Below are 15,679 nucleotides of genomic sequence, written 5' to 3' on the forward strand. Positions count from 1 at the left end.
ATGTAGGCGGGGTTTAGTGCAGGTGGGCGGGGTCGTCGTCTGGGGGCGGGAATAAGACCCCTGAGCCTGAAAGGGTGCTGTGTAGGGCTTGCTCCGCCTCGCTCTCACCCTTACTCCCCAGGCTTTAGCCTAGAGACAAAACCGGCCACTGCCCTGAGAAGATGTCCGCTCTTACCCAAGGACGCTTCTGCCCCAGTCTGCACTGTACATAGATAGCTCATCGTGTCCCCTCTCTGCCGGATCACGGGGCCCTGGGTCTTACCCAGCCGCTGATTCTGCTGCTGGTGCGACCTCTAGCCGCCTGCACCGGGCTGGCTGGGACACTCTCCGCCTACCAGGTCGGGTCGGCCTGGCCCAGCGGGTTAGACCCAGTGATACGAAACAGAACCCACCGCATAATTTATGGATCCCGGTGCAAAATGAAAAGCGGAGCTCTTTGTCAAAAAATATTAAACATTATCATTCAAGATACCAGCAGAGGGGACAGAGTCACCCTAAAATCGCGGCTCCTGGAGGGAGACAGCAGCCCCTAGCCTTCAGGTCTCTCTTCACCCTTGCAGAGCTGAGCCAAAAACAGCTGTGGACCTAGGCCCCAGAGATAGGACTGGTGTGGCTTTCGGGGCCACAGGACGGGCCTGGGTGCTAGCAATTCAAACAAAATTTTTTAAAAATTCTAGCAATTTTCATGTATATAATCATTTTATTATCTTTGTGTGTGTGTGTGCGTGTGTGTGTGTGTGTGTGTGTGTGTTTGAGACGGGGTGTCGCTATGCGGTTCAGGCTGCTATGAGGTTCGGGTTGGTCTTAGGCTCACTTTGTAGCCCAGGCTGGTCTCGAACTTGCAACGATCCTCCTGCCTCAGCCTCCTGAGTGCCAGGATTACAGGCGTGCACTATCACGCCTGGTGCAAAACTGCATTTGAACTCATTCAGCCCTCCCTCTCACACATACTCATGAGCCCCTAACATCTTGAGGGATTTCAGGGTCACTCTGCAGGCCCCTAACACAGATCCACAGAACTTACTTTTCCAGATTCTTTTTTTTTTTTTTTTTTTTTTTTTGTCTTTTTCCTTTTTATCGGTACCAGGGATCGAATTCACGACTGCCTGCTTACAAGACAGGTGCTTGTGCTGCTGAGCTAAATCCCCAGCCCTCTTCCAGATTCTTGATCTTTGGCCATTCCTGCTCCACTCTGGCATCAATAGGCCATTAATAGGGTATCACAGATGGAAGCAAGATGATTTTGAAGATTGAACCCAGTGCCCCATGCGTGCTAGGCAAACGCTCTATCATGGAGCTATACGCATGGTCCACTTTTTCTGATATTCTGGGACAGAATTCAGTTCTTGCTAAATTGCCAAACTTGAGATCCTTCCACCTCAGCCTCTCCAGAAGTGGGGATTACAGACATGCCCTATCATACCCAGTTAAAATTTAAATTTTTACTGCACAGGTTGGCAGTTCCCCAAATGCAAAGCATCCTGTGATCATTTTTCCCTACTATGAAGACAGAGGCTGCTGGACCAGAATTCTCCCCAGATGGACAGGCTCTTCTGCCTTCTGTCTAAACCACTCAGTGTTTTTTGGAGCCAGGGGTTGGTGACCCACACCCTGATGGGACTTTGTGGCCCTGATACACAGAAGGATACATCCTGCTGCACCCTGGAACCAAAAACCTTCTCGGGACTCTGTGCACTCTGACCTGTCCACATCTTGGAGTCTTGACCAAGAATCGCTGCCTCTCCTGACATTTTTTCCACCAAGTGTTCCCAGGCCTGGTCCAGCAATGGCTTGGGAAAGCAAGTCTGGGAGAGCAGGTGAAAATAAGAAGGAGCTTTGGCTTCTAGCTTTGCTTAGCTTCGACTGCTGCAGCTGGGATGCAGGCTCGGTATCGAGGATCTAGAGCTGAGTCCCATCGGTCACACGGAGGATAGTTCTATGCCACTGCCCCTGCCAGATCAGCAGGGGTAGGGAAGAGCTGGGTGCAGGAAGACTGGCTGACTGAGGGTCATCCCCGTGTTCCTGCTGGCACTGGCCTTCCTGCCTTGTTGGGAGCCGCGTCTGTGATAGGTCGCCTCACTTGGCGGACGTGCGGCCTGTGGTAAAGAGCAAAGCCTGGGGTAGATTACCCCTCCCATCGAATATGTTAGTTTCCTGCTTACCGCGTAAACAACCCGCTCAACAATATAGTCTGCCTGGCAACTGATGATGTTAGCCAATCAGCTTGCCTTGCTTACTTTAACATGATTGGACACTGTACCCGTATATATACCGGTGCCACCCCTGGGCGGAAGAAGAAGCCCAAAAGGAGCCGCGGAGAGCGGACCGGCAGAGGCTTTGGGGCAGACTGAAGCACAAAAGGAGCCGCGGGGAGCGGACCAGAGGAGGCTTCAGCTGGGAGAACCCAGGGCAGGCTGTACGGAGAAGGAAAATAAAAAGAAAAGGTTGTCCACTACCAGACTTTGTCGTGTGTCCTTCCTGCCGGCCGGGAGCGGACATCGACACTGCCTGGCCTGGCCTCAGGGTTAGGGGGCTGGCATGAGGGACAGTAGCACTTGAGGTCTGAGGCTGAGTTTGGTGCACTTTGAACTGAACCTCGGAGCTTAGGAACAGCTTGGGCTCCAAAGCATGTGAAGAAATTTTTAAGGAAACAACATTTTTAGGGGATTCAAAGAGAGAAAGTACGAGGGCTAGGGGTATAGGTCCATGGTAGGGTACTTGCTTAGCATGTATGAGGGCCTGGGGTTGATTCTCATCACTGGAAAGGAAGGTAGGAAGGAAGGAAAAAGAGTGAGCCAGGCATAATTCCAGCACTCTGGTAGGTGAGACAGGAGGATCTCAAAAGGGTAGTGGGTGCAGCTCAGTGCAAAGATTCTGGCTTTGCTCCTCAGTAACACAAGAAAGAAAGAGCTGAGCATGGTGGCAGACACCTGCAATCCCAGCACTAAGGAGACTGAGGCAGGAGGATCGCTGCCAGTTCAAAGCCAGCTTGGATTACTTATTGAGTTCATGGCCAGCCTGGACTATAAAGTGATGCCCACTCTCAGTAATGATGATGATCAAGGACTGGGGCTATAGCTCAGTGGCATAGCTCCTGCCGGCATGCATGAGGCCCTGAGTCTGATTCCCAGTGCACCCCCAAAAATAATGATGACCACGATGAGGAGGAGGAGGAAAAGAAGGAGCTAATGCTGTGTCCCAGTGTCCGTGTCTGTCTACAGAACAGTGTGTGGGTCAGAGGATCATCAGTGTCCCCAAAGAGCAGGTGGCTGGGCTTCTTCCCCTAATTCAGGTCTCCTCCTGAGCTCTGTCTCCTCGCAACCTGCGCAAAATACAGGCTTGGAGGCCCATCTTGGGTATCTCGTATCACTTACTTTGACTGGCTGCCAGAGGGCGATAGAGAGCAAAATCTACCAGCGCGTCCCCAGCGGGTACCCGACCACTGGCTGTCTCAGGGTTCATTGGCTTGAGTGCTAGCAGATCAGTCAAACGTACAGGTTTCCCGTGCAATCTAAATCCGGTCCCAAACTCCCCTGAACGCAAACCGGCACTCTGGGACCCTGAACCCTCTGAGCCCCGTGCTTAAAGCACCGTCAGGCAGTTTGGGAGCACCGTAAACGGGTTGGAGGCAACTCGTGGCGGCACAGGGAGGCGGACAGGTGCAAAAGTCAGAATGGATGAAGCAAGGAGAGAAAAACAGGAGCAGTTCTTGTCCTGGCCAGCCGTGGTGGCGCACACCTGTGACTCCAGCACTCAGGAGGCTGAGGCAGGAGGATCATAAATTCAAAACCAGCCTGAGAAAAAGAAAAAGTTTCTTTTTTAAAGGGCTGGCGATGTGACCTAATGGTAGAGCACTTGCTCAGATTCCATCCCCACGACCCCAAAAGTAGGTTATGGAATAGGTGGAAAAGAACCCAAGAAAACAGATAAGGGACAGAAACCAAAGAGCAGGGACAAGGTGCTGCCTTTTGTTTTAAAAAAAAATAAGAAAGAGCTACATGGGAAATGTGACCAAGGACAGAAGAGACAGCAGAGACAGTCTGGCTGAGTGGGGCACCGTCTCACCTCCCTGTTCACCGCTGCAGCGTGTGTTCCTCTGCTTTGAATCCCATGCACCCCCGTGCAGGGGCTCACATGTGTCCAGTTCCACATGGTAGCCCCACCCTACCAGGCCTTGCTTGCAAAGCCTTAATTTGTCATGCAGGACCTGCCCCAAGTGTACAAGTCCCCTCTGCCTTTTAAAAAATTTAGTTAGTTATTTAGTTTTTTTTTTGTTTTTTTTTTGTTTTTGTTTTTGTTTTTTTTTGAGACAGGGTCTCACTATGTAGTCAAGGCTGGTCTTGAACTCATCGAGATCCTCCTGCCTCAGCCTCTTGAGTGCTGGGATTACAGATGTGCACCATTGTGCTTAGCAAGCTCCCTTTTACATTCTTTCTAGGAAGAGACTAAAGATGAGCATGGGACCTGTGGGACCTGCAGTGAGACCATGACTTGGATCTTGAGCCCTCTCAAACCTGTCACACTGATCCTCTGCCTCTGTGTCTGGGCATGGGTCCATCCAGTATCCCAGGAAAGGCAGAGGTAGAGGACACTAAACATCAGAAAAAGCTGGGTGTGGTGGCCCACATCTGTAATCTCAGCACTTGGGAGGGTGAGGCAGCAGGATAACCTTGAGTACAAACCCAGTCTAGACTACATAGCAAGGCCCTATCTCGAAAAACCAACAGGCCAAGCATGGTGGCACACACCTGCCATCCCACCACTTGGGAGGCTGAGGCAGGAGGATCACTGTGAATTCAAGGCCAGCCTGGGCTACAAATGAGTCCAAGGCCAGCCTGAACTACATAGTGAGACCTTTTCTCAAAAACAAACCAAGTAAAGGCTGTCTTAGACCCTTAACATGCCCAAGAATCCCAGATGCTTCCTGGTAGATCATGAGGATGTGAGCACACACAAGCACCTGTGTACACGCACCTCAGCTCGAAATGCCTCTCTCTGTATCCCTAAAATACCCACAGGCCGACCTTCAGCCCCATCTCTCTGCGGCCCTGGCTGCTCCCACCCACGCTGCCACCTGCAGCCAGCTCTGCACCCACCCCCTCAGCCAGAAAGAGGCCAGGGCGGGCACAGCACCCTGGAACAGGTTGATGCTGTTCTCCCGGAAGACAGGGGGCAGGGACGGGTCACGGGGATGGGCGGGTCCCTGAAGGCACATCCCTCTCTCCACAGAAGCATAAATAGGCCAGCCAGGCAAAGGACAGTCACTGTGTCAACCTGCAGACAGAGTAAGCCAAGACCCTCATTAGACACCCAGCTGCCAACAGGACCCCGCATCACTCCCTGGTAAGGACTATGAGAGTTGATGAGGCAGGTGGCATTCATGGGGCCTAAGGAGACAGGTGGGGCAGAAAGGTGCGGGCTCCCTAGAATCCAGCAGCAGGCATCCTGGGGGACCCAGGGATAGGGGAAGCAAAACACTGGGCGGTCAGCAGAGCAGGAGGGATCTGTGTCTCTGCCTCCACGGGGCACTCCCGGGCCAGCTGGGGTCATCTTCTGCCCAGGGAGTAACCTGGGTGTGCCCTAGGCACCCAGCTGGAGCATCTCAGCCTGAACTTTTGGAGACAGATCTTGGGTGGTAACCCTGAGCTCCCGAAGAACACAGGACCCTCTCGCCGCACTGTCCCAGGGCTGCCTTTATCCCCTGGGCCCCTTCTGTGCTTATCTGCTGGACTCCACCTGTTTTGGGCACCATGCTTGGTGCTGAGGCTGCAGAGGTGACTAAGCCCCATTTCCTGCCCTCGGGGAAGTCACAGTCGTGGGTGAGAGTCAGGTGCAACAGATCATAGCAATCAGGGATGGCAGGTGGCATCCGGGTGCCGGGAAGAGGCAGGAAGGGTCATCAGAAGTGGCCTGAATTGAGTTGGGTTTTTTTGTTTTTCCTGGTTTTCTGAGATGGGATCTTGATGTGTAGTTTAAGCAGTCTTGGGCTCACCTTGCAGCTCAGGCTGGCCTCAAACTCACAGTGATTCCCCTGCCTCAGCCTCTGAGATTACAGGCCTACATAACCAAGCCCAGTTCATATGAGTTTTTGAGCCCAAGTTTCATCACAAAATGAAGATTTCCCAGCAGCCACTCCGACAGTCTCCATCTCCCTCCCCACAGTGACAATGACCATGTTTGAAAATGTCACCCGGGCCCTGACCAGACAGCTGAACCCCCGAGGGGACCTGACAGCCCTGGACAGCCTCATTGATTTCAAGCGCTTCCACCCGTTCTGCCTGGTGCTGAGGAAGAGGAAGAGCACGCTGTTCTGGGGGGCACGCTATGTGCACACCGACTACACCCTCCTGGACGTGCTGGAGCCCGGCCACTCGCCCTCGGGTCAGCCTGCGTGGGGGCTGGGTTTGGGGCCGGGTGTCATCTGGCCCACTGTGGCCGCCAGGGACTGAGTGGTGAAGGAACCAGGGACACACATGGGTGTGTCCAGCGCCCCAATCTCTTCCTCCTGCAGACCCAACGGACTCGGGCAGCTTCAGCTTTAAGAACATGCTGGACGCACGTGTGGAGGGGGAGGTGGACGTGCCCAGGACGGTAAAGGTCAAGGGCACAGCTGGGCTGTCTCGGAACAGCACACTGGAGGTCCAGACCCTCAGCGTAGCCCCCAAGGCCCTGGAGTCCCTGCACAAGGAGAGGTGAGCTCACACAACACCAAGACCCTGTCCCAAAAAAACACACAAAATCAATCGGTCAAATCCAAGGTGAGAGGTGGTAAGTGGCACAGATACAGTGTGGCTCAGTTGGTGGCAGGTCAGAGGGACTTCGGGCTGAGACAGGGAGGAAAGACCTCACGGGTGGCAGCTGGTGACCTACGCTTGGAGATGAGGAGAAATGGGATGGGAGGGGCTGGGATACAGCTCAGCAGCACAGTGCCTGCCGGCAGGTGCAAATGAGTTCGGTCCCCAGTACCAAAAAAAAAAAAGGCCAAGATCAGAAATGGCACATGGGGAATCAGCGAAGGGCATTAGCAAGGCTCCAAGGAGAGACATGCACCACTGGGCAGTGGGCATTTAACAAGGGGAACCACAGGGTGATGTAGGGCAGGCCTGGTGCACCCTGCAGGGGCCCAGTGCAGGCATAGGGTCACCAATGAGATAACCCTCTGGGACACCTGGGGGAGGTGCACTCAAGGGAAGGGGACCTCAAAACACAGTCCCACACCCTTGGAGATGTACGAAGAGCTGGAAGGACAGCTGGAATAAAAGGGGGACAGATGCAGGGCCCGCTGCCAAGGGCAGCGCAGACTCCATTTAGCTGCTGATGCCTGGAGGGGCGAAGGCTGTGGAAGATGACTTCAGTTTTGACCCAGATGGTGCCACAGGGGAAGGGAAGAGATAGGGTGGTAATGTGAGGGTCAAAGAGAGGCTGGGTCAGGCTCAGGGATGCAAAGAGAGCAAAGAGAAGGAGCCAGTGCTGAGGAACTGGGCAGGAGCAGGGGCAGGGGAGGACCCCCAGAAGAGACAGACATGGAGAGGAGAGGGGAAGCCAGAAGGAAGCAGCTGGGAGGCCCGAGCTGACCAGGGCAGTGCCGGTGATGACCATTTCTCTCCGAGCCCTGGAGGGAGGTGTCTGTGCCCTCGATTTGCCCATGTGGCAACTCAGAAGCTGCCCCCCAGGAAGTCCAGCTCTGGGGAGTGAGGGCCGGGGAGCCAAGGGCCTGGGGGATTCGGGAGCTCTGGACAGCCCCCTGTGGCTCCTATCCCAGGAAGCTGGCCGCAGACCACCCGTTTCTGAAGGAGATGCGGGAGCGCGGCGAGAACCTGTACGTGGTGATGGAGGTGGTGGAGACGGTACAGGAGGTCACGCTGGAGAGAGCGGGCAAGGCAGAGGGCTGCTTCTCCCTACCATTCTTCGCCCCGCTGGGGCTGCAGGTTCGGTTCCCTCGAATCCCCAAGCTACAGCAGAGGGTGCCTGGCTTGCCAAGTTCTCAGGTTCAGAGACTGGACATGGAGGTTAAAGCCCACACCACCAGGCCTTGGAAACTGCTGACTCAGGGTTCCACACCTAAGCCCCGGAAGGGAGGATCTGGAGCCTGGGGAAGGCTGAGTCATGGAGGGCTTCCTGGAGGCGGTGAACTGGGACAGCTGGCCAAGAGAAAGAAGGAGCCTGTCTCTGGGAGATGGGAGCTGGGGCAGAGTGGCCCCAGGCAGGGGAGGAGGAGCAGGTCTGCCCAGTTCTCTTCTCAGGTCCCATGGAGGAAGACCAGTGCCTGAGAGGAGGTCACTGGAAAAGAGTAGCCAGGCTCCAAGCCCAGCAGAAAGTCAATGCAGGGTTTCTCACTTCCTGTTTCCCCAAAGGCACTCAAGCCTGGCCCCTCCCCACCTCTTCCCCCTGAGTCTCATATGAGGGTTTCTACAGATTCGCAAATCCTGGTCATGTCCCCCTAGGGCTCCGTCAACCACTCAGAGGCTGTCACTCTCCCCAAGGGCTGTGTCCTGGCCTTTCGCGTGAGGCAGCTGATGGTCAATGGCAGAGACGAGTGGGGTGAGAGAGACCACTGTGCCCCCCCCCCAATATGGAGGTGTGGAGGGGTGGAGGGGCTACAGGGCACCTGTGGGGGGGGCAGGGCGGGGAGACCAGAGTGGGCAGCCCCAGCCCCTATGGTCAGGTCAGGTGTGGGGTGAGGGGCTTGGCCAGGGCCCCCAGAGGCTGGGCGATGCTAAGTGGGGCTCCTGGTCTCCCTGCCACAGACATCCCGCACCTCTGCAACAGTGACATGCAGACCTTCCAGCCTGGAGGTAAGAGAAGGCCCTTACTGGCTGCCTGGAGTCCCGCCCACTAGCACCAGGGTCTATGGGGACCCCCAAAAAGCCTCTCATTTCTGTTTCCCAAGTCCCTGAGAACGTCTGTCCTCAACTTTAGGAAAGACAGACAGAGATAGAGAAATCCTGCCCGAAAAAGACAGACAGAGAAAGACAGGGACAACGGGAAGCAGAAAGAAGATGAGGGGGCAGGGTGTGTCCCCAAGTCCTGCGGCTGGCCGGGCCAGTGGCAGCCCTGTGTGCCTTTATGATGATCCTCAGGGAAGCTGTCTTAGTCAAAAAGGCAGGGACAACTGGGCATGGGGATGCACCCAGCCCATTATATCAGCACTCAGGAGGCTGAGGCAGGAGGAATGCGCTGATTTCAAGACCAGGCTGAGCTACATAGTGAGACCTTGTCTCCAAAAAAAAACCAAAACTAAACGAAAAGAAAGGGAGCAGAAATCAGTTCCACGCTGACGGATGTGTGTTATTTCTGTCTTCAGAAAAGCTGGGAGAGGAGAAGTTCACGGGTAAGTGTTCCTGTCCTCCCGCTACGACTTTCTCCGCTCCGGTTTAAAACTCCGATCTTCCCTCTCTGGTGTGTGGGACAGACAGGGAAGGTGACAAAGCAGGTCCCTAACGCATGGCTTAGGAGAAAGCAGCTAAGTGGGAGATCCTGGGACAAGATGTCCAGGCGGTCTGACGCCTCAGACCTTTGTCCCCAGGGCCACATCGTCTGCCGCTCTGCCACCCTGCAGCTGGGGTGGGAGCCACTGAATCATGGTGACACCAACTCAGTCTGGGTGCCGCGTTCCCGTCCGATTAGCCCTAACCTCCCTTCATTCCTGCCTCCTGGAAATGGGGCACAAGGAGTGAGATGGCTGTGACCTATCCGGTCCCTGCCCCCAGGATGCCACCACCCTGAAGGCCCTATGCTTATGGTTTCTTCTCTTATTTTCTCAGTTATCCAGGCATCTGAGGTCAGTAAGGAATTTTATGAGTTTCTTCTAAGACTTTGGCACAAAAGTGGCAGAGGTAGAGGAGGTGGAGGGAGGGGACAGAAAGGTCCCAGGCATTGGCATTACTTCTGGGGAGCCAGGAGGATGACCTGGCCTGAGGGCACCACTTCCATAGAAGGCCGCCTCTGGGCCACGCTGACCCTGGGTACAGGCCTGCTGCTCTCGCAGTCACCAAAGTCGTTCTCCTGTGTCAGTGGACTCAGGAAGAGGGACAGAGATCTTCCCTCTCAACCGTCACTGGAGTCTTTGATGTCAAAGCCAGGTGGAGGGGTGCTTGCCTGTCATCTCAGTGCTCGAGAGGCTGCGGCAGTACGATGGGAGGCTGAGGCAGGAGGATCGTAGGGAGTCTGAGACCATGTAATGGAGGCCCTCTCTCAAAAATCAGGAACAACAGAGAAAAGGTCGCGCTCGAAGTGGGCAGGGCATAGGGTTCTGGGGGGCTAAGTAGGGGAGGCTCAGGGGAAGGACTGGCTGCCACATCTCCTGTCCCCATAGGGGAAGTGCATGAGGACTTCATGGCCCTGAAAGAAGAGGTCCAGAGGGAGACCCAGGAGGTGGGCAAGCTGAGCCGGGTGGGCCAGGGCTCCCTGCTCAGTGCCCTCAGCAACCTTCTGGGCAAAAAGAAGGAGCTACAGGACCTGGAGCTCGAGGTGAGTGCCCAAGTCCCCGAGAGAGCCAGAAGGTGGGGGACAAGTGGGGTCCTGCTGGCAGCAGGGCATGGGAGCTGGTGGCCAATGGCCAGGAGAGCAGATAGTGGGCTCCAGCCCAGAGCTGGCCCCACTGTCCCTGTGCCCTGGCAAAGGACATGAAGTACACGTTCCTTGGGGCACCTGCTCCTCTGAAGGGCAGAGGCTGGGTACCCCACCCAGAAGGGGCCTCTGTCAGGAAACAGCTAGAAGGTCTAGCTGTTTGCAGGTCTAAGTGAAGGCCAGGGACCAAGGAACCCAGGAGCCTAAAACTTTCAAAAGAAAGGGGTCGGGCACACTTATAATCCCAGGGCCCGGGAGGCTGAGGCAGAAGGATCACTGGGAGTTTGAGGCCAGCATGGACTCCATAGTGAGTTCGAGGCCAGCCTGAACTTACAGAGTGAGACACTGTCTGAAAAATAAACAAAAGTGAAAGAGTGAAATGGGAAGGAGTCACCACGCGCTAAGGAACTCCGAGGTACCAGGACCATGGCAGCCCTCCACTCAAGGCATTTTAAACACCCACCTTCCTCCACAGCTGGAGGGGGCTCTCGACAAGGGACACAAAGTCACCCTGGAGGCACTCCCGAAAGATGTCCCACTGTCAAAGGAGTCCATGGGCGCCATCCTCTATTTCCTTGGAGCCCTAACAGGTCAGTGGGGCACGGGTCTTTACTCCTCCAGTGATAGGAATGAGTCCCTTGAGTAACTGAGTGGGTGAATGCCAGATAAATTCCACTACAGTGCGGAAGTTTACATTAAAATGCAGGGAGGGCTGCCGCACACCTGTCAGCATGGCGCTCGGGAGGCTGAGGCAGGAGGATCACTGTGGATTCGAGGCCAGCCTAGGCTACATAGGGAGGCCCTGTCTCATAAGGAAAAAATTAAAAATAAAATCTTAGTCGCGCTGGGTGACCTGTGACGCCAGCCTTGCTAAGGGTGGGACAGGACCCTGGATGCAGGGCCACATCTTTGACTCTTCAGCACGCAGCAGAGCTCCTCCGCTCCCCTCGGAGCCCACCTGCCAGCTGTAACGTGGGAGGGCAGCGACTGCTCCCACCCCTGCATCCCCTCCTGCCCTGGTCTGCACGGCCGTTCTCCAACTTGGAACGGTTCATTCCCTGTGAAGGCTGCGCCCCAGGGCCAGGGCGCAGCGCCCCCTCTGCTTTACCCGCTTCACGTCCGGGGCTGTGATTCCATGCAGCTCTCTTCTCCGTCCGGGAGGAGCGCACGGGTTTCACTCAACACTCGGCAGAGCTGCGCGTAGAGCAGGCCTTAAGCCGTGCATGAACGGATGGACGGATGGCAGGACGGATGGACAGACTGATGGATGGATCAGCTGAGTAGCGTGACTAGACTCCGGAAGTGTGCGCTGCTTGGGATCCGGAGTCTCCTCTACACTCGCAACACCCATGTCTTTCTCTGCTTCTTGTCTCCAGTGCTAAGTGAAGCCCAACAGAAGCTTCTGGTAAAATCCATGGAGAAAAAGATCCTCCCGGTGCAGTTGAGGCTGGTGAGAAACACAGCATTTGCCAAGGAGAGTTGGGAGGGAACCAGAAGGTGCCCCTGTGGCCCGGGGACCATGTCCCAGAGCGCCTGTGCCCCATCCAGCTCACAGCCTCTCTCTTTTCTCTCTGTATTTCTTCCTTTACGCTATTTCACAACAGGGGGCGGGAGGGTGGATTTCTGGCTATAATCTGGGTTTATCACCTTGCTCTTGGGAGACAAGACAGAAAACTCTGGCTTTGGGAATCCTTAATGTCTCTGAGTCTGCCTCGATTTATTCCTCGTAATAGAGTTAAAAATAAATGTACTCACATACTATTCCAGCACTTGGGAGGCTGAGGCAGAAGGTTCCCTGCAAGTTCAAGACCAGCTAGGGATACAGAGTGAATTCAAGTCCAGCCTGGACTGTGTAGCAAGACTCTATCTTGATAGATAAATAGATAAGATAGGTAGGTAGATAGATAGATGCCTAACTAGCTGGCTCAATAGCTCTCTTTGTAGGGCAGATGAAATCAAAGCATCAGTAAAACGCCTCTATGAGGGGGCTGTAGCCTGATCTACACCCAGCAGGAAAGAAGAGTCTTTGGAATCTTTTTCATGCTGTCTCGGTTCCTTGCAGGTGGAAAGCACGCTGGAGCAGAATTTCCTGCAGGAGAAAGAGGCTGTTTACCCGCTGTCCCCCGAGCTGCTCTCCTCCCTTGGGGAAGAAGAACTGACCCTCACGGAAGCCCTCGTGGGGCTCAGCGGCCTGGAGGTGCAGAGATGTGGCCCCCAGTACACGTGGGACCCGGACACCCTGCCCCGACTCTGTGCCCTTTATGCCGGCCTCTCCCTCCTTCAGCTCCTGGCCTGTTCCCCTTAGTGTCCCTTTTCTGGCTGCTTCCAGCTTCCCGAGCCAGGACCTTAACATCCCAGGGCGTTTTAGAACCACCAGGTCGAAGACCCCCAAATCCTACCTATCCACCCACCGTAACAACTTCTGCCCCCCCCCCCAGTCCTCCAGCTCCCCACTCCCAAGCCCATGGGCTGAGGTTAAATCCTGTAGAAGTAGAAGTGCTTGGCCTTTATAAATTGTGAGCTCTTTCAGCAAAACTGGAAAAAATGTATTTCCTATCCTAACTCTCTCCACTTACATTTCTAAAACACAAGCATTGGAGGAATTAATGGAAAATATGTCAGTCTTAGAATGCCATGGCTTTGGGTATATTTCTTTGAACAATTTATTATATGGAAATTCTGACTTGGGCCAGAAGAAGAAAGCAACACTCTTAGACCCTATGGATCATCTGAACAGACTGCTACTCTGAAGTCCTCAGACCAGCCAGAAAACACTGAGGAGCTCCCGGGTGTGGGATATGAAGTCCAGATTCTAAAGTGGCAAGATCATCAAAGCCACCACCTTCAAAGAGTCTCTGGCGTCCTCTAGCTCCAGGCTGAAGGCTTGGGGAAGGAAAGATCTAGACAGAGATACAGGGTACAGTCAAAACAAAAAGACTACTTTTAAGAAAACGCAGGTGAGGCTGGGAATTTAGCTCCATGGCACAGTGCCTGCCTGGCAAGAGCGAGGTCTTGAGTTTGATTCCTGGTACAAAATAAAAACAAAATACTGATGAGTCTTTTTTTAAAATGGGATCTAAAGGCTGGGGATATAGCTCAGTGGCATAAGCACTTGCCTGGCAAGTGCAAGGTTGTGAGTTTAATTCCCAGTAACCCCCTCCCCCCCAAAAAAAATCTAAGAATAAGATTAACCCAAAATTTTTTTTTCTTGGAGACAGGGTCTCACTATGCAGCTCAGGCTGCCCTTGATCTCACTATTTATGTAGCCCAGGCTTTCCCAGAACTCACAGCAGTCCTGCTTCAGCCTCCCAAATGCTGAGGTTACAAGCCTGTGCCATCAGGCCTGGTTCCAAAGTTTTTTTGAATTGTCATATTATCTTCTTGTGTTTCTCTGTCTTCTGCCTTCAATTTAGGAAGACAACAGTATCGTGGGCTGCCTGTGAACCTGCTAATCTGTGTGTCGAAAGTCTCCTCAAAGCTCCGTCTGAGTTTGTGGCATACTCTGCCTAGAGCTCAGTTTGAGTATCTTTCTCCAATTTCTTTTAAAGTGTTTTTTTTTTCAAATCCACTTTATTTCAAAGAGATAAAGTGGTTTTCTAGGTAGAAAAATTCTGCAAGTCTTTTGGCTCTGGGCTGCAGCCTCTTCTGAGTCCTGAGGCAGCCCAGACCTGGGCTCACACCCCATGACCACTGCCAAAGGCTTTGGGCTCCATCAGCCTCCTGGAGCCTGGTCACCTTCCAAAGCCTCCCTGCATTGCTGCTGGGCTGCTGACCTGCTTATCCGCCCTTCTGATGTTAAGTTTAAGAGACAATGAGCTAAGCCCCTAAGCATGCAGCCAGATGACTCCAGCCACTGTTAGGTCTGAACAACAAACCTCATCTCACCCGCCTCTGCCACTGCAGACACGGCTGGCAGAGAAGACACTGGAAGTTTATTCCTCGGATGAGTCAAAGGCCTGGGAGCCACCCAGCCCAGGTGGGTGGGCAAGAAGACAGCTGGGGAGGATTTGGTCATGATATGTTCCCCAATGCTGGAGCACACACTCTGCCACTTGGCCCCATTTAAAGCAGGGGATTATTTGCTGCAAGAGGACAAAGAGAAGGGTCTAAAGACACAGGGCACAGCGTGCACCTGTCTCACAGACATACATAAAGGAGAATGCATCAAAACATTTTCTGCCCCTCAAGTCCCTATTCCTTGAAGGTCCAAACCTCAGGACTTCCACCTATGGAAGAATCACATTTCCAAGACAGTGTGAATTTTTGTCTTGTATTTTAAACTTTTAGCTACCTTGTGGAATCACTGGGAAGTTGCTTTTTTTTTTTTTTTTTTTTTTTTTTTGAGACATGGTCGTGCTAAGTTGCCCAGGTTGTACTCAAATTTGCAATCCTCCTGCCTCAGCCTCTCAGACTTGTGTGACAGGCACACTTTCCTATGGCCCAGTTGACAAGTCCTTTGAAAATTGAGCTGGCAGCATTTCTGGTCCCATTTCCTGTCCCTTGTGTAAACTATGTGGTAACCATTACACTGCTCCCCATTTCACAGCGGTTGGTCTGAAGGTATAAAGATTCCCTCAAAGGGTTCCCAGCAGCCTCAGCTAGTAGGGGCTTCCACCCTCTTTCCTTCGACCTCCCACTACCCCGAAGCACTGACTGAATTCAAATGAGTTATGTGGCATCTGTACCCTTGCCAAGAGCTGGCTAGCCCTGGACCATAAATCCCTGGGTTTGTATAGTTGTTTTGTTCTTTTTTTTTATTTTTTGAAACAAGATCTTGCGATGTAGCCCAGGCTGGCCTCAAACTTGTGGCAATCCTCCTGTTTCAGCCTCCAGAGTGCTGGAATTATAGACCTATGCCACACTGGGCCAGAAACCCTTTATTTATTTATTCATTTATTTATTTATTTATTATTTATTTATTTATTTATTTGATTGATTGATTGATTGATTGATTTCAGGTCTTTGAGACCAGAATCTTGCTATGTAGTACAAGCTGATCTGGAACTCACTATGGAGCCCAGGCTGTCCTCAAACTCAGAGCAATCCTCCTGCCTCAACTTCCCCAGTACTGGGATGACAGGCGTGGGACAGCACACCCGGCCCATTTTTA

General features: G+C 53.4%; 1 protein-coding gene across 1 annotated transcript; it reads left to right on the forward strand.

The window, feature by feature from the left end:
• Positions 1-5,224: 5,224 nt before the first annotated feature.
• On the forward strand, positions 5,225-13,644 carry Gsdma (gasdermin A). The gene is made up of 11 exons (XM_013149611.2): positions 5,225-5,343; positions 6,163-6,381; positions 6,512-6,692; positions 7,763-7,928; positions 8,445-8,541; positions 8,748-8,795; positions 9,305-9,331; positions 10,316-10,470; positions 11,045-11,159; positions 11,946-12,019; positions 12,632-13,644. The coding sequence occupies exons 2-11, from the start codon at positions 6,168-6,170 to the stop codon at positions 12,872-12,874; spliced, it is 1,320 nt and encodes a 439-aa protein (XP_013005065.1). The 5' UTR covers positions 5,225-5,343; positions 6,163-6,167; the 3' UTR covers positions 12,875-13,644.
• The last annotated feature ends 2,035 nt before the right edge of the window (positions 13,645-15,679 follow it).

This window comes from Cavia porcellus, unplaced genomic scaffold, assembly GCF_034190915.1.
Source record: "Cavia porcellus strain 051 isolate PalLab524CR breed Dunkin Hartley unplaced genomic scaffold, mCavPor4.1 scaffold_6, whole genome shotgun sequence".
In the NCBI taxonomy this organism is placed as follows: domain Eukaryota; kingdom Metazoa; phylum Chordata; class Mammalia; order Rodentia; family Caviidae; genus Cavia; species Cavia porcellus.